This window comes from Tursiops truncatus, chromosome 1 (assembly GCF_011762595.2).
Source record: "Tursiops truncatus isolate mTurTru1 chromosome 1, mTurTru1.mat.Y, whole genome shotgun sequence".
Lineage (NCBI taxonomy): Eukaryota > Metazoa > Chordata > Mammalia > Artiodactyla > Delphinidae > Tursiops > Tursiops truncatus.
This window is the reverse complement of record NC_047034.1, coordinates 55,533,050-55,559,585: the sequence shown is the minus strand read 5'-3', so window position 1 is coordinate 55,559,585 and position 26,536 is coordinate 55,533,050. Positions and strand designations below refer to the sequence as shown.

Sequence of the window (26,536 nt, the reverse complement as noted above, 5' to 3'; positions counted from 1 at the left end):
AAACAAACCTTAAAGTTTTATGTTCATTTTACCTCAAAAGTTCCTCCTTTTAAAATCTTTTTGAGAACTCTTCAAAAACTGGAATGAAAAAATATCTCTAGGCTGGTACCTCTAGTCCACGTAGCTGGGTCTGTTGGCTAATTTGTTGGTTTAATTGCTGCAATTCTAGTCGTAGCTGTTCCCTCTCAGCAGATGGAAGGGGTTTTCCATGACTGGCCACTTCTGACATAGATATTCTCTCCCTTTTGTGGGAAAGAAAGTATGGAATAAATTTAAAATTTTATTTTAAAAAAATGTTATGACCAGAAAAACAAAGTAAGTTGAGTAATTTTAAAGGCTTGTAAAAGTAAAAAGAATGACTTATACCTCTCACTGAAGTGTCCCTGAGAAGGTATGTTTTGATGAGGTGAATATGGAGAACCTCCCCAGCCACTGTGGGCTCCATACGGACCATAATCTGTAAGAGAGTAATTTACAGTGGAATGATGCAATTCATAGATTTGATTCTTTTTTTTAGGTAGCCATAATCTAAAAGGCGTAGGCATATTATGTACACAGTTATCTTGAAAGATGGAGGGGTACTGATGTTTGTTTTTCCCCCAATAAAAAGTCAATCTTTGTAATTTTTTCTTTTGTTTGATTTTTTAAAAAAATGAGATGTATTATTTTAACAAAAGCAATGAAACTATTAAAAATAACACATAGGTTACCTTCACATACAGATATTTAATTTTAGTTTGTACCCCTACAATTCCCTGGGTTATAATTACCTTTCTACAGGGATAATTCCACAGAAAAGTTTGAAGACTACTGCCCTGCAAGGTTATGAAAAGCACTGACGGTAAATGGGGAGTAGGTGGTGCTGGGAGTTGTGACTATGAACACTCCAAATCAGCTTACCTCTGAGATTCTTACCTGAAATGTTAATAGATTTTGTGGGAGCTCCCTGAGGTGCCATAGCCTGCATTGGGCCCGCACCCTGATATATTGTTTTGGAAGTTCGAGAAATGGCACCAAATCGAGATACTGTTGGTCGGTCTCCAAATGGGATGAGGTCATCATCACTGGTTTCTGCTGCTCTTCTCTGAAGGTCCAATCGCTGGTCTCTCATTCCTTTACTCTCCACATTCTGGTAAAAAGTAAAATGAGAAGGTAAAAAGTAAAATGAGAAATCCACCCCACACTTAGATCTCTAACATAATTTCCTCTAGCTCTGTAATAAGGTTAAAATAGAGTATAATGTTCTTACTGATAAGATTAAAATCATTAGTTGCCTTTAGTTGTCATATAAAACATTGCTTTTCAAACCTCTGACCACTTCCTATAATATTTTTTACATCATGACCCAGTACATATATACATTCAAATATATATATTTGAATGTATATATGTATATATATATTTTTTCATGACAAACATTTATCCTTACTATATGTAATGTATTCTTGTATTTAGTTATTCTAATTCATTTCTTTAAAAAAAGGCCCATCATGACCAATAAATTAATTTTCAACAATCAATAGTTAGAAAAAGACTGTTTAAAAATATAAGTGCCAACATAGGCTTTTTTTTTTTTTTTTTTTTTTGCGCGGTACGTGGGCCTCTCACTGTTGTGGCCTCTCCCGCTGCGGAGCACAGGCTCCGGACACGCAGGCTCAGCGGCCATGGCTCACGGGCCCAGCTGCTCCGTGGCATGTGGGATCTTCCCGGACCAGGGCACGAACCCGCGTCCCCTGCATCGGCAGGCGGACTCCCAACCACTGCGCCACCAGGGAAGCCCCCAACATAGGCTTTTAAAAGGCATTCCAGTCAGAAAGATAAAGGGAAATCTAATTGCTAGACCCTTGCTACTCAAAGAATAGTCCACAGACCAGCAGCATCAGCATCACTAGAGAACTCATTAGAAATGCAGAATTTCAGGTCTCATCCCAGCCTTACTGAATTAGAACTTGAATTTTAACAGATTCCCCAGGTAATTTACATGCACATTCATGTTTGAGAAACACTGGGGTAGACTTTTATCCATTTGGGAAATGTTCGATTACATCTAGGTTAGGCTGGAAAACACTTTTATTCTTTGTTAATTTAAGTAAATGAGTTTTATTTTGCTAATGTTTATGTTACTTTATTATAATAACTCTTTCTGAAAGTCAGGTATAAAGCAAAGGTTCCTATCTACCTCTACCTCCTCATCTCATTCCTATTCTCTCAGAAAGACTGTTTTTTATGGCCTAAAAACAATGTTTTCTTAATCCTACCACAGAAAAACAAAAGGTTCATTTTCTCTTTTTTCTCCTCTATATTCCTTTTTTTTCTCTTTCTTCTTTTTTTAATTGTCTGGCATCTAATCATATTTATGCTATAGATATCACCTCACTCATCTAAGTCTTCCTTTTCTATTACCAAGAATTGGTCTTCTCTCAACCAGCTGGGCAAATCTGTCTTTGAAAATCTATATAACAACCTAGGGAACCTCTGTTAGAATTAACAAGGGCAAATGAATAATAGTCAAAAAAAAAAAAAAAAGAATAGTCAAGGCATACCTTTAACCCACCAATACTACTCCTAAGCATAACTTTCATGCAATGTGCACAAGGAAACATATGCAAGAATGTTTACTGTAGCACTGTACATAATAATAAAAAAATTAAAAACAGCCTAAATGTTCATCAACATGAAAATCAATAAACAATTATATATATATATTTATTTATTTATTGTATGATATTAGTTATCATACAATGGTACCTGATAAAAGCAGTGAAAATGAATGAATTTGAACTATAGGTATAAATTTGGATACATCTCAAAAACAATGCTGAATGAAAATGCAAGTTGAGGTTTATAATATGTATAAGGTCTATAAACATTCAAAACAAAATTGTTTAGAAGTAGTATAAAATTATTCATGAAATGATAAACTCTCAATTCAGGATAGAGGTTATCTCCAGGGAAGGAGGGAGGGAGAAAATGAGATTAGGGAGGTAAAGCGAGGAGGATTTAATTACTTATGTAAAGTTTTATTTCTTTAAAGGATAAAGAAGCAATTAAGATAAAATAGTGATATATTTTAAGCTTGAGTATTAGATACAATGGTGTTACATTATTTTTTGTTAAAAAATAAAATGGCATAAGTGTAATACATTTCAGGATACCACAGCTCATCTGAAGCTAAGTAACTGTAATTCTGACTCACACACTAGTATTGTTCACTAGATTCAACTTTACTGTTTAAACTTAAGAGTTGTAAAAGAGTTATAATTTATTTGGACAAGAAATTCAAGATCTTAGTTATGCAAAATAATTTACTTTCAATTCTAAACAGCTGTTGGGTTAACTGCTAGCTTCACAGAAAAATAAGAAACGCTCTTCTTTGTCTAGACAAGTTTGAAAAGATTTTTATATATACTTGGAAGAAATAAAAAAACATATAGTTTAAATATAATTCAATCACATAGTACAGAATATGGTCTGAAACTTAAGCAAAGCTCAGTTACTTGTGTCTACACTATAACTGGGGATAATTTATTTGGTTTATCTTGATTTGTATTAATTATGGCTTAGTTATTACACATACCATCATTTCCACACTCCCTGCTGCCACAACATCTTTGGGTTTTGCATCTTTGGTTCCAATGTAGGAGCCGATGGTGTCACATGACCAGGGTGAGTACTGGCTATAATCATTTCCTTTGTATTTCCCAGCTACCTTCAAGTCTTCATCCAAAAACTGCAGATGGAAAAAGGAAAAAAGAAACAAAATAGGAAATGGGTCTATGAGTAACAGCACAGAGAGAGCAGGAATTTCTTTAGAACATCATGCTGAAGCAACATAGTAACAGTTATTTGATTTGTGTCACTAGAAGATTTTTGTAGACTATGAAAAATATAAAACAAATGAAAAATGATATTCAGCCTTTACACTTTGTTAACAGAGGGTCAAAAAAGTATCTCAATATCCTTCAAAGAATCAAAGTAGGATTTTTGAAGAGATTTGCCCATCCTCTTTCTCATCAGATTCAGTTAAAACTTAAGCAAGTATGTATTATGCCCTAGTTTTGCTAGACCCTCCTTAATGTTTCTTTCAATAACATTCCAGGTAAACAAGAGCATTAGAAATTCTTTAAAATGTAATCTTAAATGTTCTATATAGTACGTGATGACATAATAACATTTTTACCTAAATCTCTTTAATAGCAATAATTCATATCTTGAATAAATTCTGGTCCTTAGGGTTGAGTCAATGAAGTGAAAAGGATAAGATTCCTAATTTTCTTTTCTCAGGATGAGCTCTGAAATTATGTAATAACTAAATAGGCATTCTAGGTCTAATGCATTTTTACTTACATTCACATTTGTGTAATGTTTTACAGTTTTCTAAGTACTTTTATGTATACACTATCTCATATGTTCTTCAAGTCCATGAGAGACAATGTGGGTGATCAGACCAAGGTTATACCAGTATAGGGAGTGCTAGAACACTAATAAATTGCTCTCACTTTATCACAGATGTATATACTGACATACTAATAATTCAGGGAGTACTGGTACATTTAAATGGCTCTATGCTTCCGCCTATACTAAAACAACCTTCTATTTTCTGAGTCATCACTTTGGTCTTCTGCACTGGCAGAGGGATATGCTGTTCACAGTACCACTCATTTTCAACCACAACTCCTGTTTCCATTGTTTATAACCTCTTTCCTTTTTTTTTGTCCTACTTCTATTTTAAAAATTCCAGCTCCTTTTTACATTTTTCCTCTGCTTACAAATTTTGTGTAGAACAGCTAGCTTTTTAAAGACATGACCTACTAACAAGAGTGCTTTTTCCCCTGCAATCAATGTATTATACAGCAATTAAAAAAGAATGAGATAGGACTTCCCTGGTGGTGCAGTGGTTAAGAATCAGACTGCCAATGCAGGGGACATGGGTTTGAGCCCTGGTCCGGGAAGATCCCACACGCCGCAGAGCAACTAAGCCTGCAAGCTACAACTACTGAAGCCCACGCGCCTGGAGCCCGTGCTCCGCAACAAGATAAGATGTGAAGCCCGTGTGATGAGAAGCCCGTGCCGTGCAATGAAGAGTAGCCCCCCTCGCTGCAACTAGAGAAACCCCCTGTGCAGCAGCGAAGACCCAACGCAGCCAAAAGTAAAATATAAATAAATAAATTTATTAAGAGAAAAAAGAATGAGATAAATTTATATACTGATACAGAAAGACATCCAGGATAACTGGTTAAATAAAAACAAAAAAATGCAAAACGTAAAATCTGAATATATTATTACTAAATGATCTGATTAAAAATTATAATGATGTGTTTCATGCACAGAAAAGTTGAAATATATATTAAAAGTTAAAATATATAATAAACTTACAGTGATATAGAAAATGAGATCTTGGAGAAATTTCTTTCTATATTATGTATTTTTATAATGTATGAATTTAGTGTAATTATATGTAGGTTGTTTATAATCAGAACTGAAGTTTAATTATATAGCTTTGTATGTCAGTAACTAAAATAATTCTGTCAACAGATAAAGTTCCGTAACAGCCAGGCATTATTATAATTTTTATTACAAGTAAAAAAGTAATAAATACACACAGTTATTATTTACTGAATGCCTGCTTTGTGCCAGATGCCTTATGTCTCATTTAATCTTCACCACACCACTGTGAGGTAGGTTTTATTATGCTTGATTTACAAATAGAGAAACCTGAGCCTCAGGGTTAATGAAGGCTAAATAACTTACAAAAGATCACACACTGAGCCACAAAGCTGAACCTCACAGATAATTATATTTCATTCCAAAATTAGCTCACTTTTCACAGTGTCATACTGCTTTCCATATTTCTCAAAAAATGGTATGGCATAACAAGGCTCTGGGATGTCTCTAACAGTAAGTTTTTGAAAAAATATCATGTAATGTTGATACTTTACATGTAAAATTATATTAATAGAAGATGTTATAGCTTTACTAATTAACCTACATTATTGTGGAAAATTCATCCAAAGTGTTTAGAGAGGAAAGCCAGATACTATGAACAATCTTTATTTAGTAGATTACTTTTGTAGACCCCAAAGTTTACTGTTTATTATATGCAATGTGATATATTTCAATTTTCATTGCTTATTATTCATAATTTATCAGCTAGAAATATTGTTTAGAATCATAATTCTACACATAAAGGATGTAAGACATTTTCCTTACATAATATCAACTGCAACTCTACTGAAAAAACCTACTTGACATAAATACACACACACACACACACACACACACACACACACACACATTGAGCTGAGGCAGTTATGTAAAATCAACAAACCAAAATAATTAAATAAATAAGATCAACAAAGCAAAAGGCTGGCTGTCTTTAAAGATAAAACTGATGGTAAATCCCTAGCAAGACTGACGAAGGAAAAAAATTATCAGAAGTGGAAAAATGTCTTCGGGGTCGCTATAGACCCTGAAGACATTAAAAAGATAATAAGACAACACTCATTCATGTTAACTATTAGTACTGCCTTGTGGAAATACTGATAACCCTCAAATTATGGTTTATTACCCTCTAGTACATTAACCAGTTTATTCTAGCAACTCTATTTCAGTGTTTTTTTTCCTGCCTTTCACTACCTATATTAGCCTGTCTCTCTTACTCTTTGAATTAACTTTATCATCCTGCTGTTTTGCTCACTACTGAGTTAAATAAACCTTTGACAGTCTCAATTATAAAAACTAGGAATATAGGGAAATTTCATTCATCTGATAAAGATTACCTACAAAAAGGATGACAGCAAACATCACAATGGTAAATTATTAGAAGCTCCATTTGCTCAAAGACTGGAAATAAGAAAACCTATCATCACTTTTATTTTTACTGGAGGATCTAGCTCACACAACCAAGACAAAAAAAAGAAAAGACTTAAAAAGGAGAAAGTAAAATGGTCATTATTCACAAAGGACATGACTGTGTGCACAGAAAATCCAAAAGAATCCACTAACAAATACTAGAATTAATAGGGAAATTTACCAAGGCTGCTGAACACAGGTGTCAAAATACGCAAAAATCTACTTAATTTCTCTTTAATAATAACAAAATGAAAATGAAATTTCAAAAAGGATTCCATTTAAATAGCTTCAAAAACATTAGTTTTCTAGGAATAAGTTTAATGAAAGATGTGCAAGACACTGAAAACTATATGAGATATGACATTATTGATAAAAATTAAAGAAGGGGGCTTCCCTGGTGGCGCAGTGGTTGAGAGTCCGCCTGCCGATGCAGGGGACACGGGTTCGTGCCCTGGTCCGGGAAGATCCCACATGCCGCGGAACGGCTGGGCCCGTGAGCCATGGCCACTGAGCCTGAGCGTCCGGAGCCTGTGCTCCGCAACGGGAGAGGCCACAACAGTGAGAGGCCCGCGTACCACAAAAATAAAAAAATAAAAAAAATAAAAAAAATAAAAAAAAAAAAATTAAAGAAGATCCAAGGAAGTGGAGGGTATACCATGTTCTTGGAGACTCAATATTGGAAAGATGTCACTTCTCCTCAAACGGATCTAAAGCAACACTGTCCAATGAAAATATAATTGACCCACATATGTAATCTAAAACATTTTAGTAGCCATATTAAAAAATAACAGGTAAAATTAATTTTAACAATACATTTTATTTAATCTAATACACCCAAAGTAGTATTTTAACATGTAATTAATATAAATATATTGATATTTTGGTGGGGGTATTAAACCTTCAGATCCAATGTATGTTTTGTGCTTACAGCACACATGAATTCGAACTAGCCACATTTTAAGCATCATTATCCACATGTGGCTAGTGGTTACCATACTGGGCTGCCCAGATCCAGAGATTCAATGTAATCCTAATAAAAACTGCAACAGAGGGCTTCCCTGGTGGCGCAGTGGTTGAGAGTCTACCTGCCGGTGCAGGGGACATGGACTCGTGCCCCGGTCCGGGAGGATCCCACGTGCCACGTAGTGGCTGGGCCCGTGAGCCATGGCCACTGGGCCTGCGCATCCGGAGCCTGTGCTCCGCAATGGGAGAGGCCACAACAGTGAGAGGCCCAGGTAACACACACACACACAAAAAAAAACTGCAGCAGATATTTCTGTGGACATCCACATGCTGATTCTAAAATGTGTCTGGAATTTCCAAGGACCAGGAACAGCAAAGATAATCCTGAAGACCAAAACTGGAAAACATACACCACCACATTAAGATGTACAATACTACTACATTAAGACAATGTGGTGTTGGTACAAGGATAGAGAAATAGATCAATGAAACAGAATAGAGTTCAGAAACATATAGTCACCTGACTATGACAAAGGTGACCAGATTATGATAAAGGTGACTGCAGGGTACTGGGGAAAGGATGGTCTTTTCATTAAATGATGCTTGATCAACGAGATACCCTTTAGGGAAAAAATGGGTCTTAACTCCTAAGACACTATATACAAAAATCAATTCTAGATGGACTGTAGATCTAAACATGAAATAATACACCTTTTAGAGGAAAATATCCTCATGACCTTGGGAATAGGTGAAGATGACTTAAATAGGACACAATAAATCACTGATTAAGGAAAAACTGATAAAGAGACTAAAAAAGATGTGCTTACTTCCTCTTGTTGGAAGGCAGGAGGCAATGTTGGTGAAGGTGCAAAAGGAGGTGGAGAGATAACCTTCCTTTCCTCTAGTTGTGCCATTATTTCCTTCCGTCTTCGATGTAGCTCATCTAGACTAGGATGGGGCTGGGGAGGGGGAGGAAGCCGGCTGTAAGGAGGCTCCTGAAAATGCAAAGATGAGTAAAAATTGAAAAAGAATTTCAGGACACATTGATTCACTTAGCACATATTTTAAATAAGCAGCTTGTATACTCATCTTAACATCCGAAATAGCAAGACTTAATAAAACAAAGCAAAACAAAACAAACAAAACCCCCAAAAAGTCTCAGGATTTCCCAAAGAGCTAAATTTAAGTTTCTTTTTCTTGGTCAGAGACCATAATTTCTAAATAAATCTAGAAATGTTAATAAAACCATCTAATGTTCAGAAACTAAGATGGGTTAGCGGGGGTGGGGTATTAATTTTTTTCCCCTTTAAAAGTTAAAAAAAAAACAACCTATGCAGATTATGAAAAGGTGAAAAAAGAGAAGATGCTTTCTTTTAAAAAAGAACTGATTGATCAAAGAGTTATTACCATGGCAAAAGGTTAAAAAAAAAATCACTGCAAGCAATAATCAAGTAAATCTATATAATAAGAAAAAACCCCAAAAACCCAGCATACTCTGTTGTACGAAGGTCTGATCTGAGTTGGGTGGGGAGCCACTGGATAGTAACCCTCCATCTGTTGGTATCTTTCTCTGGATTCTGGTACATAGGATGGTACTGCTGCAGGTGGAATCTCAATGGGTATAGGACTTTCTCGGAAAATCTCCTCTCTTGTATAAGACTGAGCAGGGTATACTCGACGGCCATCATAGTGTGGTGGGTACATAGGTGGGTACTGTTGTGGCTGTGTGCCATATTGAGAGTTTACTACACGATCTTGGAGGTACGGTGGATAATGATCCAAGTAGGGAGGACCAGGTTCAGGAGCAGATGGTGGAGGTCGGACAAAGCGGGACACACATTGTGGTGGTGGAGGATAGTACATACCTGTACAATACAAAAGAGGAACCAAAAGCAACAATGAGCCAATCTATTTTTCTATTTAAGACTTTTCCTTTTAAAATATTTCAACACTAAAGAATTAAAAATCCACTCCTTTCTTTAGATGTTTTCCCTCTGCTTATGTAGTCAGGCTAGCTTTGCGAAAAATAACAAGGAAAAATTATCCTTAAAAGTTACTGAAAACACCAATCTACTTATAGTCTACAACAGTAAATTGGCTCTCTCAATTGTTTGACCATCTTTCTGGTGTGCCTTAACATACTGCAAACACTGAAAAGCAAAAAACTATATTTCCCTGAAGCTTAGGTTCTACAAATCACTCATTTGCATAAGTTTTGAAAGTGAAATTGAGTTAACTGGAAAGAGATCCATTCTGCTGGTACAGCTCTAGTAGCTAACTGCATAGCTCTAGAGTTCTTTGTTTTTTGGCTGTGCCGTGTGGTATGTGGGATCTTATTTCCTTCCCCACCAGGGATTGAACCCGTGCCCTCTGCAGTGGAAGTGCAGAGTCTTAACCACTGGTCCGCCAGGGAAGTCCCCTAGAGTTCTTGAAACAACAGTCGTGGCAGTAGCTTCCCAATTTGAAGACGTTTGCCTCAACTGATGAGCTCCTCAAGTTGGCGATTAGGGCAGAAGTTTCCTATTTCTACAGCTTCATTGTAACAGGTTCTTTCAGCAACCAGCTCTGGGACTCATTCCTGGAGGCCTAGCTTAAGTCTGCTTTTCCAATGTTTCTACTGATTTTGTAGGACTCTCTGTATTAAACCTCTTTCTGCTAATATAGCCAGAATGATTTCTGCTATCTGCAATTGAACCCTTACTGATTCAGCATATTTAACTCAACAAAAGCAGTTGGGTTTTTCCTGCAATGAATGGTCAAAAGGAAGACAGATCAACTTTTATCCTATTCTTATATGTATTAATGACACCATGACAACTTAAAACTACTTTTTTTGAAATGAAAGCAATGAAAGACATTGCTGATTCAAAATTAATATAGCCTTGGGAAAAGGAAATGGAGAACACCTTGAATCTATCCCAGTTTAAAAAACAATAGAGGGGCTTCCCCGGTGGCGCAGTGGTTGAGAGTCTGCCTGCCGATGCAGGGGACACGGGATCGTGCCCCGGTCTGGGAAGATCCCACATGCCGTGGAGCGGCTGGGCCCATGAGCCATGGCCGCTGGACCTGCGCGTCCGGAGCCTGTGCTCCGCAACGGGAGAGGCCACAACAGTGAGAGGCCCACGTACCGCAAAAACCCCAAAAAAACAAAAAAAAACAATAGCACTATACTGTTTCTGACAAAGAGAGTCAACACTTTAGTTTAAAAATCGTTGCTTATTTTTTCACATGAATTACATTATGTGAAACCTCAATCAAGTCCTCTCCTTCATTCTCCATACCTGGTTATTATCATTAAAACTGGCTAATTTTCCACATTTGTTTATTTTCTCAAATACTTTCTTTTTTCCCATCACACTAATCCAGACCTCAGTAGTCACACCTGGATTAACAACAAGTCTCCTTACTCCTCCTTGACTCTAGACCCTCATCTTTACAATCCATTTGTAAATTTTCCTTTCTATTCCCAATACCTCTATTTAGGGCATCCTTCCACAAAGTCTTTTGATCCCTCAAGTTCTCAATGATCTTCCTTGAGTCCTGCAGTTAATTCCTACCACACTAATATTAACTACCACAACTGAACACTTCATTTTAAACACATATATAGATATATATACTCTCACACATATAGTTTTCTATTCTTTACTAATACTGATTCTATACTATAAACTCTCTAAAAGTATGTATTTGCATTTTTTCATATATATTACAAGGCCTAGAAAAAATATTAGGTGACAACTGAAAGCAAAAAAATGTACTGTGTTTAATTTATATCCACTGTAATATTAAATTCTTTTTTCGTACTTGAAGAAAATTTTGGTCAGGAAAATATATACAGCCTCAGCAAATTTCCATTGTCTACTTGGATGATTTACTTCTATAAATATGTAAACATATTTAATATACAACTGCTTTTAGTAGTCAGGGCGAATTACTCTTCATAGCTTTGCTACTTCATTTATTTCATACTATTTAGTTGGTCATGTAACCTCAGTTTTTTCCAAGTATTAAAAAAAGCATTTATTTATTTTGAGATTACTGAAAATATGATCACTCTTGAAATCATTCTCATAACTTCTAAGAAAAGTGAGTGACATAAATGAAAGATCATTACCCTGCTGATAAGGTGCTGGTTCAAATGGTGGAGCAGCTCCTCGAGGATCCTGGTAATAAACATCTGCCTGTTGTGCTGGATATAACTGAGAACCTCGTGGTACCATCTGAAGTGATTTGGTGACAGGCATAGGGGGCAGGTCTGTTGGCCCTCTTGGAGGTACAGGATGTGGATTAACAGGCAAGGCAGAAATACTCTTAGGGACAGATTCTAGCCTACGGGAACAAGATTCTGCAAGTCAAGTTTAAGGTCTTGAAAATACTTCTAATGTACACAAATTGTTAAATGTAAAAAAAACTGCCACAATTTGGGAAACTGTTTTTTTCCAATAGCCATTTCTTCTACATTTGCAAACTTTGATCTTATGTCACCTATGTTAATTGTTTCTCAAAAATCACTGGCACAGGAAATAGAAATAAAAAACAACAAAATAAGCCCCCCAAACAAAGCACCGATTATTCTTTCTTCCTTCTACTTTATGTCTATAAAGAAACTTTAAATAAATGTTAGGAAAAACAACGTACAGGTCAGGAGGGGATCCAGGGGCACTACTGCTCAGGTGATCTATCTTTCCTGGTTTCAGACTAGAATCGTAGCTGGGGTCTGTCCCTCGTGGAATCAGCTGTGTTACTGTATTCCCTGCTGATACAATTCCATTTGGCAGAGCAGGGGTTTTTCTGCTAGGCAGATCCACTGCACCTTCATCCGGAAGGATAGCTGTTGAAGGCAGGCCCACCTCATTAAGTTGACCCAAAGAGGCACTCAGGGGTCTTCTGGGAACCAGACGTTTGTTCATTTTACGAAACCTATATAAAAAGCAAAGGCACACACCAAAAACCAAAACTGTAAAAGGAAAAGCTTTTAAAAATCAAGAACTAAAATGTATTTAAGAAGCGGATACAAAAGGAAAGGATTCCAAGCACATCATTTCCTAGAAATTCTCTTGAAACATTGGCTCTAGCTATCAACTTGAAAACTTGTGTATACACACACACACACACTTTAGGGTAGGGGGCGGCGGGCGGACTACCCATCAGGTATAACCACTGTTAACAGCTTGGTATATAACACAGATTTTTCCACTCCATACACTGGCTTAATATTCTTACATTTGTAAGATTATAAATTACAGAAATAGGGTCATATACGGCTGCATAGTAAATATTTTCCTCTACTTCATAATCTTAAATATTTATGTCAGTACATTTTAGGTTGTCCCTAATTTTTTGCTATTAAAACAATGCAATAACAGAAAATTATGTACATGTACTTTGCACTTGTGTGAATAACCAAAAGCAGAATTATTAAGTCTAATGTATGCACGTTAGAAACTCTTATAATGCTCCAAAGCTATTATAACTACTACCAATTAACAAAAAAAGGCTTTTTTCAATATTTCATTAAACACTGGCTAGCCTCAGCCTCTGACAATTTGACAGTTCAAAAATATCAAGTTTTATTTTACTTTATATTTCTTTAACAATTCATGATATTGAACACAGTTTCACATGTTTGCTGGCCATTAGTGTTTTTTCTGTGAACTGCTTATTTACATGATCCATATATCTACTGGTTCTTCTCTTTCTTACAGATTTGTAGGAGCTCATTTTATGTTATGGATATCAGCCTTTTCTATGTCATTTCCCCACTTTTTTTTTTTTAAGTTTGTGGTGTTTGGGCCATTATCTTAGTTTTTCATTTTCACGTCATCAAATTTATTGATCTCCTTTATAGATGCTAGGTGTCATTCTTTAAAAATCCTTCCTACTGTAAAATTATATAACAACCACAAATATTTCTAAGTACTCTACAGTTTCTTTTTTAAATATTTAAATCTCTGATAAATTTATAACTTGTTTTGGTGTAAAGGTAATAATCCAGCCCTATTTTTCAAATGGATAGTTGTTTCATCATGTTTTTTTGTTATTGATGTGAAATGCCACCTTTTGCACATATGCTGAGTTCCTATATGTATCTGGAACTCTTTCTAGATTTTCTATTGTATTTCATTGGGCTACCTATTCCTATGCTAATACCACAGTCTTTATACTTACTTTAGCTCATAAAACAGGTTAATAGTTATTAGTCTAGTCCCTGTTGAAGACCTTTTTTTCCAAAAATTTTCCTGGCTATTGGCATATTTTTTCTCCCAAATGAATGATTTTGTTAGGTTCCCAAAATCATCACGTTAAGATTCTAACTGGGATTTCACTGAACTTGCTGTTTAAGAGGAAATAAAACCTTTATAATGCCAAGTCTTATCCAAGAACACAGTATGCTTCTTCATTTATTCAACTCTTCGCTTATGTTCCTATGTAGTTTACTAATTCAATTCAAGAGATCCTGGATATTTCTTATTAGCTTATTATTTGGTGTTTATCTTTTTTGTTTTTGTTGTTAATGCAAAGGGGATTTTAATGTCACCTTACTTTTTAACTGGTTATGTTTCCCTTTCTAGTTTATATGAGAGTACTTCATTTTTGTAAACTAATTTTTTGATATGCTACCTTACTAAATTCTTGTTTCTTTTGTTTCTAGTATTTCTCTTGAGTTTTCCCATTTAATGATTTTGGCTATTTTGTTCTCTTGGTTACATACATTAGCTACAACTTCCAGAATGTTAAATAACATTTTTTACTAGTAGAAAATTTTCCCTTACTCTTGTCTGTAACAAGACTGAATCTAATAAACTAATACCAATTAAGCATCATGCTATCATGCTGGCTTTTGATTTGAAATATAATTATCATGTTGGGAAAACATCTATGATGTTTTTGTTCTACTAAGGGATCTTGATCTATCACGGACATTGGATACTATTCAAATGTCTTTTGGCATCTTCGGATATGATCACGTGGTTATCATACCCATTCTTCTCTAACCCAGAGTAATTATATTATGCTACCTTTGTACTTAGTAATGGTGTCTATTTTAATGTATTACTGAATTCTAAGTTTTAATATTTGGGATTTTAAAAATATTAATGTGTGAGATGAACTTGTAGTTTTCTTTAATTGTGCTTTGTCAAATCTACTGTCAGCGTTATACTGGTTTTATAAAACAATTAAGAAGCTTTTCCTTTCTTTCTACTATGTGCTGGCAATTTAACATCACTGAAATTATCTGGTCCTTGAAATAATCTGTGAAAATGAGCCAGGCAATAAATAATTTCTTGAATAGAGCAAAGGGCAAATTTTTCCATTGGAAATGCATTATTCAATTAGTTAAAATCAATCAGTTAAAGCTGATGAAAATTCTTAGACTTTTAATTGGGGGGGTGGGGGGGATAGCGAAAATGACTCACTTTTAGATTCATTTAACCACAAGTAGCTTCCTACTTGTAGGCACAATGTAATGAAAGGTGAAGAAACTGCTTTGGTTTTCTTTTCTAAAATTCTGTATTACTTTCTAAACATTTCCTATTCATCAAAGGGAATGCAACTACACCTTTTCATATTTCTCAATGGCAGCAAATTATTCTACCTAATAATTCTATCTTATTCTCTAACAAATTACTGGAAGGTTGAGTCTGATGACTTTCACACTTACTTTTCCAGTTCCTCCTGTGAGTGTGCAAATGTACAGCTGGCCCCACGAGGGCATCCTCCTCTCTGCTTCATGTCTCGACACATGTATGTTTTATATTTGCTATGCTGTGGAGGCTACGACCAAAATTAAAACATTAGCCATTAAAAAAAAATGTAAATCTTGCATTGCCATTTTAGGATCTTAATAATCTAGATGAATAATTCAGACTAACTCATACACTTATCTAGACTGCCCAGACAAAAGTCCTGGAAAGTGTGCAAAATAAATTACCTAAAAAAAAAAGTAGTCCTGATTTTTCTGATATGCTGATATTAACTATCAAACATGTAACATCACATAAATTCTTGATTCAATCTCATGAGAGCTCTAAGATCTTCTTTCCAACGTTTTACAGTGGACAAGCACACCACTGGAGATTAGGACTTTCAAATATTTAAACTGTCTCCTAATATTTGTTGTGGACAATGTTCAATATAGCTACACTTACAATTATGTTTCCTTATGTTTCCTTATAACACACTACAAATCTACAAGAGGCAGAACTTAAAAGTTAATATCATTTTTGATGATGAGCATTCTTCATGATGTCTAATGGAACAAGGAGTTAAAAGTAAGTTTTTAATTTTCTAAATTTAATCATAAAATAAAGCCCTGATCTGTGCTTAGATTAGGAAAAGCATATCCATATTATTCTACTTTTAATATTTCTTACTTTTAAAGAAAAAAGGAATACTGAATAATCCATTGTTAATATTTACTGAGCCAGATAAATTAATAACAAAGTTTTAATTTCTCAAGCTTACTACTACAAAATAAAAGATGTACTGAACCTAACATAAATTCTGAGGGCAAAATGAAATAATTGGGAGTAAAATTTAAAACTCTAGCCATAACACAGGCTATTATATTTTACCGCCATATATTTCATCTAAAAATACTTGAGGAAAATTTGGCCCACTGTCATAACCGACATTATGAATGAAAAATATCTGAATGCTAATGCAGAAAAAGCATTTACAAAATATGTGAACAGTACTGGAGAGATACAGCATTAGCACTAAAAAGTGATATCTATTGTCACACTGAAATGCAAGAGTAACCAAAGAGAATAATTTTATACAAATGGAATAACCTTTAGCAAGAATCAAATGCTGCTATATCCAATGTGAAAACTGACTCCAGCACATTAGACCAACAAGGATTATTTAATTTCAATGTTGTCAGATAAAATTACTAGGCTAATCCAATAAACTGGCTGCTAACCATTCTAAACTATAAATCTTATAATTTTTGTTACATTCTTCATGATGTCTAATGGAACAGGGAGTTAAAAATAGCTTTTTATTTTAGTTTAATTTCTAGTTTTTACAGAGTCTAAAAATATTCATGTCATCCTGTTGGCTTTGTTTTTATCTGTAAGGATAGACACAGTGGCTTACTTCTAAGTTTCAAACATCTCCTTTACCTGCTGTTGATCTGCTCCTTTTTTGCTGTGATTCTGGATATAATCAACCAACCCGTGTACCACTGTACGCACAGCAACCAGCCCATTTTCTAGCTGTTCCCAAGTAGGAGGAGGAGCATCTACACAACAAATTTTAAAAAATTTCAGACTATGTTATTCAATGTTCTGCCCAGTATTAAATTAGTAAAGGAGTGTCAGCACTTCAGTGAAATCAAGTTAAGCTTCATACAGCTATTCATGAAATAGCTTATTCACCTAAACATCATCTTAAAGGAATAAATATATCCTTTTAAAGCAGGGGTTACAATCTAAAATAACTTCAGGGACAGTGAAGGTAACATAAAGGAATTTTATATGACAGATAATAAATGGCAACCGTAATCAGACCCTTAGTGTTGGAAATAGCAATAAAGAGTGACAGGGATTGTGTTAAAGAGTATGTCTCACATCTAAGATTATCGTTACTACTCAACTTTAGCTGACTGTTGTTATGTGAAGATGCAAGGCTGACACTGGCAGATACACCACTGTTTCCTAGGGAAAACTGAAATTTGAGATTTTTATGTAAAAATTTCTAGTTTTTGAGTGTTTGCACTTAAAAAATTTAGAGTATAATGCAGACCAACACTTTGTGGATCAAACAAACTTGACTGTGGACTGCCTACAGTCAGCCAATTTGTAATGTCTATTTTGAAATTATTTGTAAAGCAAGTATTGCTAAACAGAAAGCTTAAAAAATTTAGTAGAAGAGCTATTATATAAAGCAGCTGTGCTATACACACTCTTCGTTTAGTTAAGTACTGTGACTTTATAAAGGAAAAATTAACTGTAAGGCTAAATATGAAATGTTCTCTAAAAGAAATATAAAATGAAGTGAGAACACATATGTAGAAATGATTTCCTGTTGGAACACTCTAAAAAACTTCTGGATGATGGCATTTGAACTAGGCTTTGAAAGACAGGTGGAATTTCAACAGTAAAAAAGGATAAAGATGCAGAGAAAGTAAAGAGATCAGTCATACAACAAAGTATTTTAATGAACACCTACTAAGTTCCAGGTATTATTCTAGTTGGGAGGGAAGCAGTAGCAATCAAAACAAAAATCTCTATTCTATTCAAGGAGAAAAGCCAGATAATCAATAAGATAAACAACCAAAATACAAAGTATTTAGATACTGAGTTGAATAAATAGAGCAAGGAAAGGGAGTGGGACAGGTATGTGTAAAATTTCAGACAGGGTAGCCTGAAAAGGCCTCCTTGAGAAGGTTACATTTGATTAAAGACCTGAAAGTAGGGTTTGAGTGTGCCTTGTAGATATATTAGGATATAGAGGAGAAAAACATTCTAGGAAAACGAAAGAATAAGTGCAAAGGACCTAATATGGGAGTATGCCTGACATGTTCATGGAGGTGAAATCTGGAATGAATGAGGTGGGAAAAGAGTAAAAGAAGTTGGAGACAGGTAAAGGAAGACCAGATCATGTGAGGCCTGGTAGGTCATAGAAAAGACTGGCTTTTACTGAGTGATGGAAAGCACTGGAGAGTTTTTGAGCAGAGGGGTAATAGGATCACTCTGGCTCCTATGTTAGAACCAGAGAGAAAACAGAAGGCTATTCCATAATCTATGAAGAGGGATGAGGGGGGTAGCAGTGAAGATGATAAGTAGATGGATTCCTAATGGATTTTAAAGGTAAGGCCTACACGATATACTGATAGATCCAATGTACCTTATGAGAGAAAGACGAGTTGATGGTATCTCCAAGGTGTCTGGACTGAGGAAATGGAAGGATGGAGCTGCCACTAACAGGAATGGTGGGTGGGCGGGGGACAGGGGATGGAACTCACTTTTGGACAGACTATTTTTGAAATTCTTATTAGATATTCAAGTAGAACTACTGGATATTGAGCAGGCAGGTGGATATAAAAAAGAATTCAGGAAGAAGGTCTAGGCTGTATACACTATGTTATACAGATTCTAAAACACCATGAACTATAACACATACCATTATTTTATGTGCTACCAAAATGGAAAAGATTGCTAATTATCACCTGTCATTGATTATACAAATGCAGCCCAGTTTCGGAAATGCTAAAATCTGAAAAAAAAAATGTGAGCTTCAGAATTGACAAAATATAGTAAATGTGTGAGTCATTATTTTATTTAAAGCCATGAAACTTTGAAGACACTACGTGAGATTACCTGGGGAATGAGTATAAATAGAAAAGAGACACAAGGATTAAATTCTGGAAGCACTTCAAGGGTTAGAGGCTATGGGGAAAAAAAGGTGAGACGCTATGGGAAAAAAACAAAAAAAAGTTTAGAGGCTATGGAGATGAGAAGAAATCAGCAAAAGAGGCTAAGTAGGAGGGTTCAATAAAGTAAGAAGAAAACTAGGAGGGTGTGGTGGCCTGGAAGTTAAAAGAGTGGTACAAGGAGTAGAGAGTAAACAACGTTAAATGTTGCTAACAGGTCAAACACAAAAAGAACCAAGAATTGACATTTGGAATTAGCTGCATGGAAATCACTTGTGACTTTGACAAAAGCAATTTTGATTGAGTGGTAGAGATAAACGCCTGATTGGACTGCATTCAAGAGAGTGCTATAAAAAGGAGAGAACTGGAATCGTAGGTAGATGACAAATGGTGTCAAAAGTGGGCTTTGGGCTTCCCTGGTGGTTAAGAATCCGCCTGCCAATGCAGGGCACATGCGTTCGAGCCCTGGTCCGGGAAGATCCCACATGCCTCGCAGCAACTAAGCCTGTGCGCCACAACTACTGAGCACGTGTGCCACAACTACTGAAGCCTGCACGCCTAGACCCCGTGCTGCGCAACAAGAGAAGCCCCGCTTGCTGCAACTAGAGAAAGCCTATGCACAGCAACGAAGATCCAACACAGCCAAAAATAATACATAAATAAATTAATTTTAAAAAAAGTGGGTTTTGATGACAGGAACAATAAAATGTATGTTGATAGAGCTACTGTAGTAGAGAAAGAAAACTGATGACATAAGAAACAGATGATACTGGAAGGATATATTTGACAAGATGGTATTGGTACATGAGGAGAGAGGGTGGCCTTAGCTAGAAGTTTATCCACTGTTACATGGTTTATCCACTATTACACAAGGAGAGTAGAATATATTGGCACAGAATTAGGTAGACAGATCGGTGCTGATGAGGTAGTGAGCTTGTGAAGTGCTCTTTTGATTGCTCAGAATGATCAAAGCACAGAAGTGGGGGAAAAAAAAATCACTGTGATCTAAAAATAGATCTTAGGGCAATTCCCTGGCAGTCCAGTGGTTAAGACTCTGCCCTTCCACTGCCCTGGGCCTGGGTTTGACCCCTGGTTGGTGAACTAAGATCCCATATGCCATGTGGCACAGCCAAAAAAATAAATAATTTTTAAAAAGTAATAAAATAAAAACATAAAAAAAGATCTTACCTGGTTTGATTAAGCGATTTTGGCAATAAATTTACTACTCTGAATGTCATGGTCAAGAGTTCCAAACCTTATTCTGTAAGCAAAGGGGTGTCACTTAAAAGTTTATGAGTGTAAAATAAGATCTGAGATGTGATTCATTTTGCAGCAGTAAGTAGACTAGAAGGAAGAATTAAAAGAGTAGAGAAAAATGAAAGGCTAAGTTTAGTCAGGAAAAGGAATGAGGCCCTCAACTGAGGCAGTATTAATAGGCATGGAATAGAGGGATATTGTGAAAGAACAGATAAATCCTGTTGTCTAGGGCTTCTCTGGTGGCACAGTGGTTAAGAATCCATCTGCCAATGCAGGGGACAAGGGTTCGAGCCCTGGTCCGAGAAGATTCCACATGCTGCGGAGCAACTAAGCCCATGCACCACAACTACTGAGTCTGCACTCTAGGGCCTGTGTGCCACAACTACTGAGCCCACGTGCCACAGCTACTGAAGCCCATGTGCCTAGAGCCCGTGCTGCGCAACATGAGAAGCCACTGCAATGAGAAGCCCACGCACTGCAACGAAGAGTAGCTCCCACTCGCCACAACTAGAGAAAGCCCGTGTGCAGCAATGAAGATCCAATGCAGCTAAAAAAAAAAAAAAATCCTGTTGTCTGAAATGGTATGTAGAGCAAGTGAAAGGAAAAGATATAAAGTAAGACAAAAGGCTCAAGTTTTAAGCTTACATACCTCAAAGAATGAGGTCATTTACAGAGAAAGGGAAGACAGAAGGAAGAGCAGGTATCAAGGGAAGATGAGTTTGTTTTGAAACACACTGAGGACAGGAGAGGATACAGAATCTCAGAAAGCATTTGGGAAAGTAGGTCTGGAGTGATGAAGAGATAACAGTGATAGAGATATTTGGGAGTCTATTATCTATAAAGGAATAATACCTGGTGCTGAGAATGAATGACCATCATCATCAACAGAAGAGTGCAGAAAAAACAAAATTCCAAGAACACAACCAGCCTACTCCTTAGGAGGCAGAAGAGGAAAGAGTGGTCAAAATACAACAGAACCAGCATTCAGACAGGCCAGAAGAGAATCATAAGACTACAGAAAGATAAGGTTATCAGGAGAGTTTCTATATCAAGGAAGTGGTCAACAACATTATCAAATGCTAAAGACAAATCAAGTTATTTAAGGACCGAGAAGAAATCTTTGGAATTAGAAACTAGGAAATTACTAGTGAATGTTAAGAATTTTAGTTCAGGGCTTCCCTGGTGGTGCAGTGGTTGGCAGTCTGCCTGCTGATGCAGGGGACACGGGTTTGTGCCCTGGTCCGGGAAGGTCCCACATGCAGCAGAGCGGCTGGGCCCGTGAACCACGGCCGTTGAGCCTGCGCGTCCGGAGCCTGTGCTCCACAACGGGAGAGGCCACAACAGTGAGAGGCCCGCGTACCGCAAAAAAAAAAAAGAATTTTAGTTCAGTAGAAGGAATAAACACAGGGACAGCAATCGGATATAAGCTAACACACCCTAGATGTAATATTAAGTGAAAAATGAAGGTTGGGTGACTTTCAGGTCAAGGAGAAGGAACAGGAAATGGCTGGACAAAGTAGACACACAAGGGAGGATATGTGATGGAACAAGATTATCGTAGAGAAAGTAAAGTTGGGACCAAAAAAATGCAACTAAGGACATATGATACAGAAAAAATGAGAAAACTTGAGTTTTGTCAAAAGAGATGAAAATGATAAAAATAGAGCACAATTTGTGATGAGAGAGGGAGGAAACATAAAGGATCCCAGAGGGATCCTATTTTGCTGGTAAAGTGAGCAGCACAGTAAAAAGTATTAAATAAATATTAGTTGAAGTAATAGAGACAGAAAAGATTGGGGCCAGAAACTTAAATACTATAGAAAAGATGTGGAATTACTACACCAGGAAATTCTAGAGAAATGTAACAAAAGATAATTAAAAGACTCACTGAATAGCACTAAGGCACATATAGGATAGTCCGTTAATTTTCCCTGGGCTTACCTGGACTAGGGTCAATGTTTGCTAATAGCTCCAAATGGGGTCTTAGTCGATTCAAGTTTGCTGGATCTCCAGTCCTCTGGAGAGCAATTGTTAGTTCCTGAACACTTTGTGCAAAAGAGGCTGGGGTCTGCAACTTAAAAGAAGATAAATATTAACTTCCCTCAAAGACCAGATAAATCCTTTTAAAATAAAGATTATTTACAATATCACAACCATTTTTGCAATTAATTATATTTAATTTTTATCCTCCCACACATCCCATGCTCTGGCCAGACTGGATCACTTGTTACTTGAACCAACCCTGCACTTCTCTGCATCCACAGGTTGATATATTGTATACTCTCTCTTCCCTCTGTCATCACATTCCTCAAATGTGAGATCTTTCTCACATCCTCAATTTGGAAATACTCTTTACATCTCCAGTTCTTACAGTATTGTGTTAGTTTGGCTCTTGGGGTCTTTCCAAATAACTGAAGTTTGGAAATACTGTCTAGAGATAATGCTATACAACAGCACGAACAATGAAACTGTACTCAAACTGTGTTTGAATTCAAGTTCTGTTACGGACCAAAGATTATGACATCAGATATAACCTTTACAGACTCTATCTGAACTCCATCTGTTGTATGGACTAAATATTTGAGAAGTTCATTCCAGTTCAAAAAATCCTATATTGGTTTGGGATTCTTGGAAGCTATCAGGTTGTGTATTTTCTTAAGGCTTAATGACACACATACTTGCACTAACTCCCCTAAGCTGGTCAGTACATATGACCTGTAAAGTAAAAAAACTGGTTATGTGATACTAACTAAGGGTTCTTACTTGGAAACATTTAGCTCTCTATGTAGTTTATTAATATAGATGAGGGCTGCTCTCACTTCTGAGACTGACAGCATTCTGCCTATGGAATGTGTATCTCTCTAAATAAACTCACTTTCACTTAAAATATGTATATATATATATATATATATGTATATATACATGTGGAACTTTTTCTCCCCCAAAGGTCATTCTAAAAGGTAAATTTTTAAAAAGCATACATTTTAAAAAACATGGAATAACACAACTAATCATTAAAATGCTGGCATGTCTTTATTCAATTTTTCATCTTTGCATGTTTTTCATATACTTATAATCAGCTATTTATAAACTTATGGATTTGCCTACCATTAATATTATAACAAAGGTTTTTGTTTGTTTGTTTTGCGGTACGCGGGCCTCTCACTGTTGTGGCCTCTCCCGTTGCGGAGCACAGGCTCCCGACGCGCAGGCTCAGTCAGCGGCCATGGCTCACGGGCCCAGCCGCTCCAAGGCATGTGGGATCTTCCCAGACCAGGGCATGAACCCGTGTCCCCTGCATCGGCAGGCGGACTCTCAACCACTGCACCACCAGGGAAGCCCAACAAAGGTATTTTTAAAATACCTAACCATTTTTATTATGAAATACTTCAAAGTAACTGTCTAAAATAATAATACCCATGTATCTACCACTGAGACTTAACAAAAATATTTCACTAACATTTTTTTTAAAAGAAATCAAGTGCTACTTAATAGCTGAAGAGAGTATCTGTCCTGATATGACCACAATTTTAATGGCCATGTAACAGTGTTCTGAGCAGATGTATCTTAACTTCTTTAACCATCCCTTTATTTTATCCTTTGTAAGTAATTTAGCAATTAACACCTTTGCATTCATAACCTTTTTGAAAGTTTGGATTATTCCCTTAAAATAAATTCCTGGAAATAGCAGGTTTGGTAAAGTACACAAATATTTTGAGGCTTCACTGACAAACTGTTTCTCAAAAGACCTATAATGCATTTTACAAACCATCAGCAATGAATGAGAGTATATGTTTCTTTATAGTTTAACAGGCAATATTTGGCATGTCACTGCTTTAAATGTATTTATTATTGGCATCGAATTCTAGTCCATCAATTAGATATACTTCCTGTTTGTGAACTGTTATTTCATATTTCTTTGCCTATTAACTTACTAGGGTTATTGTTTTTCTTATCACTTTTAATAAATTCTCCATTTGCACTGTCCAATACAGTAGCCATTAGCAACATATGGCTATTAAAAATTTTAAGTATGTAAAATAAAAATTTCAGTTCATCAGTTACACAAGTTACACATCAAGTGTTTAATAGCCAAGTGTGGCTCGTGATCACCATACTGGACAATGCATGTATACCGAACATTTTCATTATCACACGAAGTTCTATTGCTCTATATAATAATAAGATGTCACACTACTAACTTCATTTACCAGATTGTTGTAAGAAGGTTTAGGATATTAAATTCAAATTACTGCTCATGGTGTGAGAAAATTATTGCAGGATATACATCTAGTTATATAGTCCAGTTCAGACAAGAAGGTTAATTTAACCTCCTTGTAGAATTTTCATAAAAGCAAGTCAAGTTTCTCTTCAGAGGTAGAAAGCCACTCCTTTAAAAGATCATGATTAAGGTTATAATCAGTCCACTGCATAATTTCAGGCCTAGGAGCTGCACGTGAAGTTTTGATAAAGGTATCTATAGGACAGAACAAATAATACACATTATACTGACAATTACACACCATGCAGTTATAAAACATTTCCTAATTCTCCTTTGACATCAACCTTCTACTTATTTCAAGAATTCTACCTTTAGGAATAGCAAAAAAAAAAAAAAAAAAAAAAAAGGGTGGCGTGGGGTGGGGGGAGAATAGTCTGGAAAGAGGTTTAGTAGTTAAGAGCAGGGATTCTAGAGTCAGAATGTTCAAGTTCAAATCCAGCTTTGTCAGTTATTACCTACGTGATCCTGGAGAAATGTATTTAATCTCCCTCTGTCTCTGTATAAAAGGAATAATACAGGGCTGTTGAGAAGATTAAATGAATTATTTAAAACCACCAGATAGGAAGCTCTCCCTGGCAGTCCAGTGGATAGGACTTGGCACTTTCATTGCTGTGGCCAGGATTCAATTCCTAGTCAGGGAACTAAGATTCTGCAAGCCACGTGGTGAGGCCAAAAACTGAACTGAACGAAACTAAACTAAACTAACATAAACTAAACTAAAATATTCTGAGCAAAGTATTAATGCACTAAAATCAAAAAATAAAATAAAACCACCAGACACACACTAAGCTCTCAGTAACTGTTAAATATTATTTTATTTAGGCTACTCTTACATACTAACATTATTTCTTTTTTTTTAAAATTTATTTATTTAATGTATTTATTTTTGGCTGCGCTGGGTCTTCGCAGCTGCGTGTGGGCCCTCTCCAGTTGCAGCGAGTGGGGGATACTCTTCACCATGGTGTGCGGGCTTCTCACTGTGGTGGCCTCCCCCATTGTGGAGCACAGGCTCTAGGTGCACAGGCCCCAGCAGTTGTGGCAACGGGCCCAGCTGCTCCGCAGCATGTAGGATCTTCCCAGACCAGGGCCCAAACCTGTGTCCCCTGCATTGGCAGGTGGACTCGCAATCACTGTGCCACCAGGGAAGTCCCGTCATTATTTCTTTAAATTAAATGTAAGGTGGATTCTAATGTATAATCATCTCTATGGTTATAAGGACTTAAGATAAAATAGTAAAAATTAAGGTAAATAGTAAAAATTTTAAAAAATTATTGAACATAATATATTTACATGGCACTTTTAAGATTTTTATACAGCACTTTCACATATTTCATGTTGAACTGCAACAAAACCAGTTTAAGTATTATTCTATAGTTTTAAAAGAATTAAATATAACTCTTAGAGTCAGAAATAGTGGGGCCTGACCTAAAATTCATGTGTACTCAAGTGATCTTTTCATCATAACAGACAACAAATAAAGTAGAAATAAGTTTACTGAAAATTTGATCAAATATAGAATGGTTGGTAACTTATAATGTGAAATTTTTCTGGCTAAGAACCACAAGAAACCTCAATGTATACATCTTCCAGGTCATTAAATGGCTGTTCCAGGAGGACAATAAAGGCATTTAGAAAATGAATTCAACTAATACAGTGATCAAAACTCAGAAAACAATAAAAGAAGGAAGAAAGGCAATGAAAAAATAGAGATAGGAGACTGTCACAGGAATGTGAGACAGCACTGGATAAAGCATTAAAACTAATTAAATCAAACCTTATATGAACAATGTCAATTATAC

At 36.0% G+C, this 26,536-nt stretch overlaps 1 protein-coding gene across 4 annotated transcripts in view; it reads right to left on the bottom strand.

The window, feature by feature from the left end:
* The window catches only part of RC3H1 (ring finger and CCCH-type domains 1), a 104,122-nt gene that overhangs the window by 20,657 nt on the left and 56,929 nt on the right, over nt 1-26,536 (bottom strand). For all 4 annotated transcript variants that reach the window (XM_019952082.3, XM_033855072.2, XM_019952080.3 and 1 more), the window contains exons 7-17: nt 22,397-22,529; nt 16,947-17,065; nt 15,482-15,594; nt 12,457-12,738; nt 11,933-12,147; nt 9,310-9,680; nt 8,643-8,810; nt 3,578-3,730; nt 916-1,129; nt 367-457; nt 110-242 (exon numbers count right to left, since the gene is read on the bottom strand). In XM_019952082.3, coding sequence (XP_019807641.2) covers nt 110-242; nt 367-457; nt 916-1,129; nt 3,578-3,730; nt 8,643-8,810; nt 9,310-9,680; nt 11,933-12,147; nt 12,457-12,738; nt 15,482-15,594; nt 16,947-17,065; nt 22,397-22,529 — 1,992 coding nt within the window. The remainder of the gene's footprint in view (nt 1-109; nt 243-366; nt 458-915; nt 1,130-3,577; nt 3,731-8,642; nt 8,811-9,309; nt 9,681-11,932; nt 12,148-12,456; nt 12,739-15,481; nt 15,595-16,946; nt 17,066-22,396; nt 22,530-26,536) is intronic.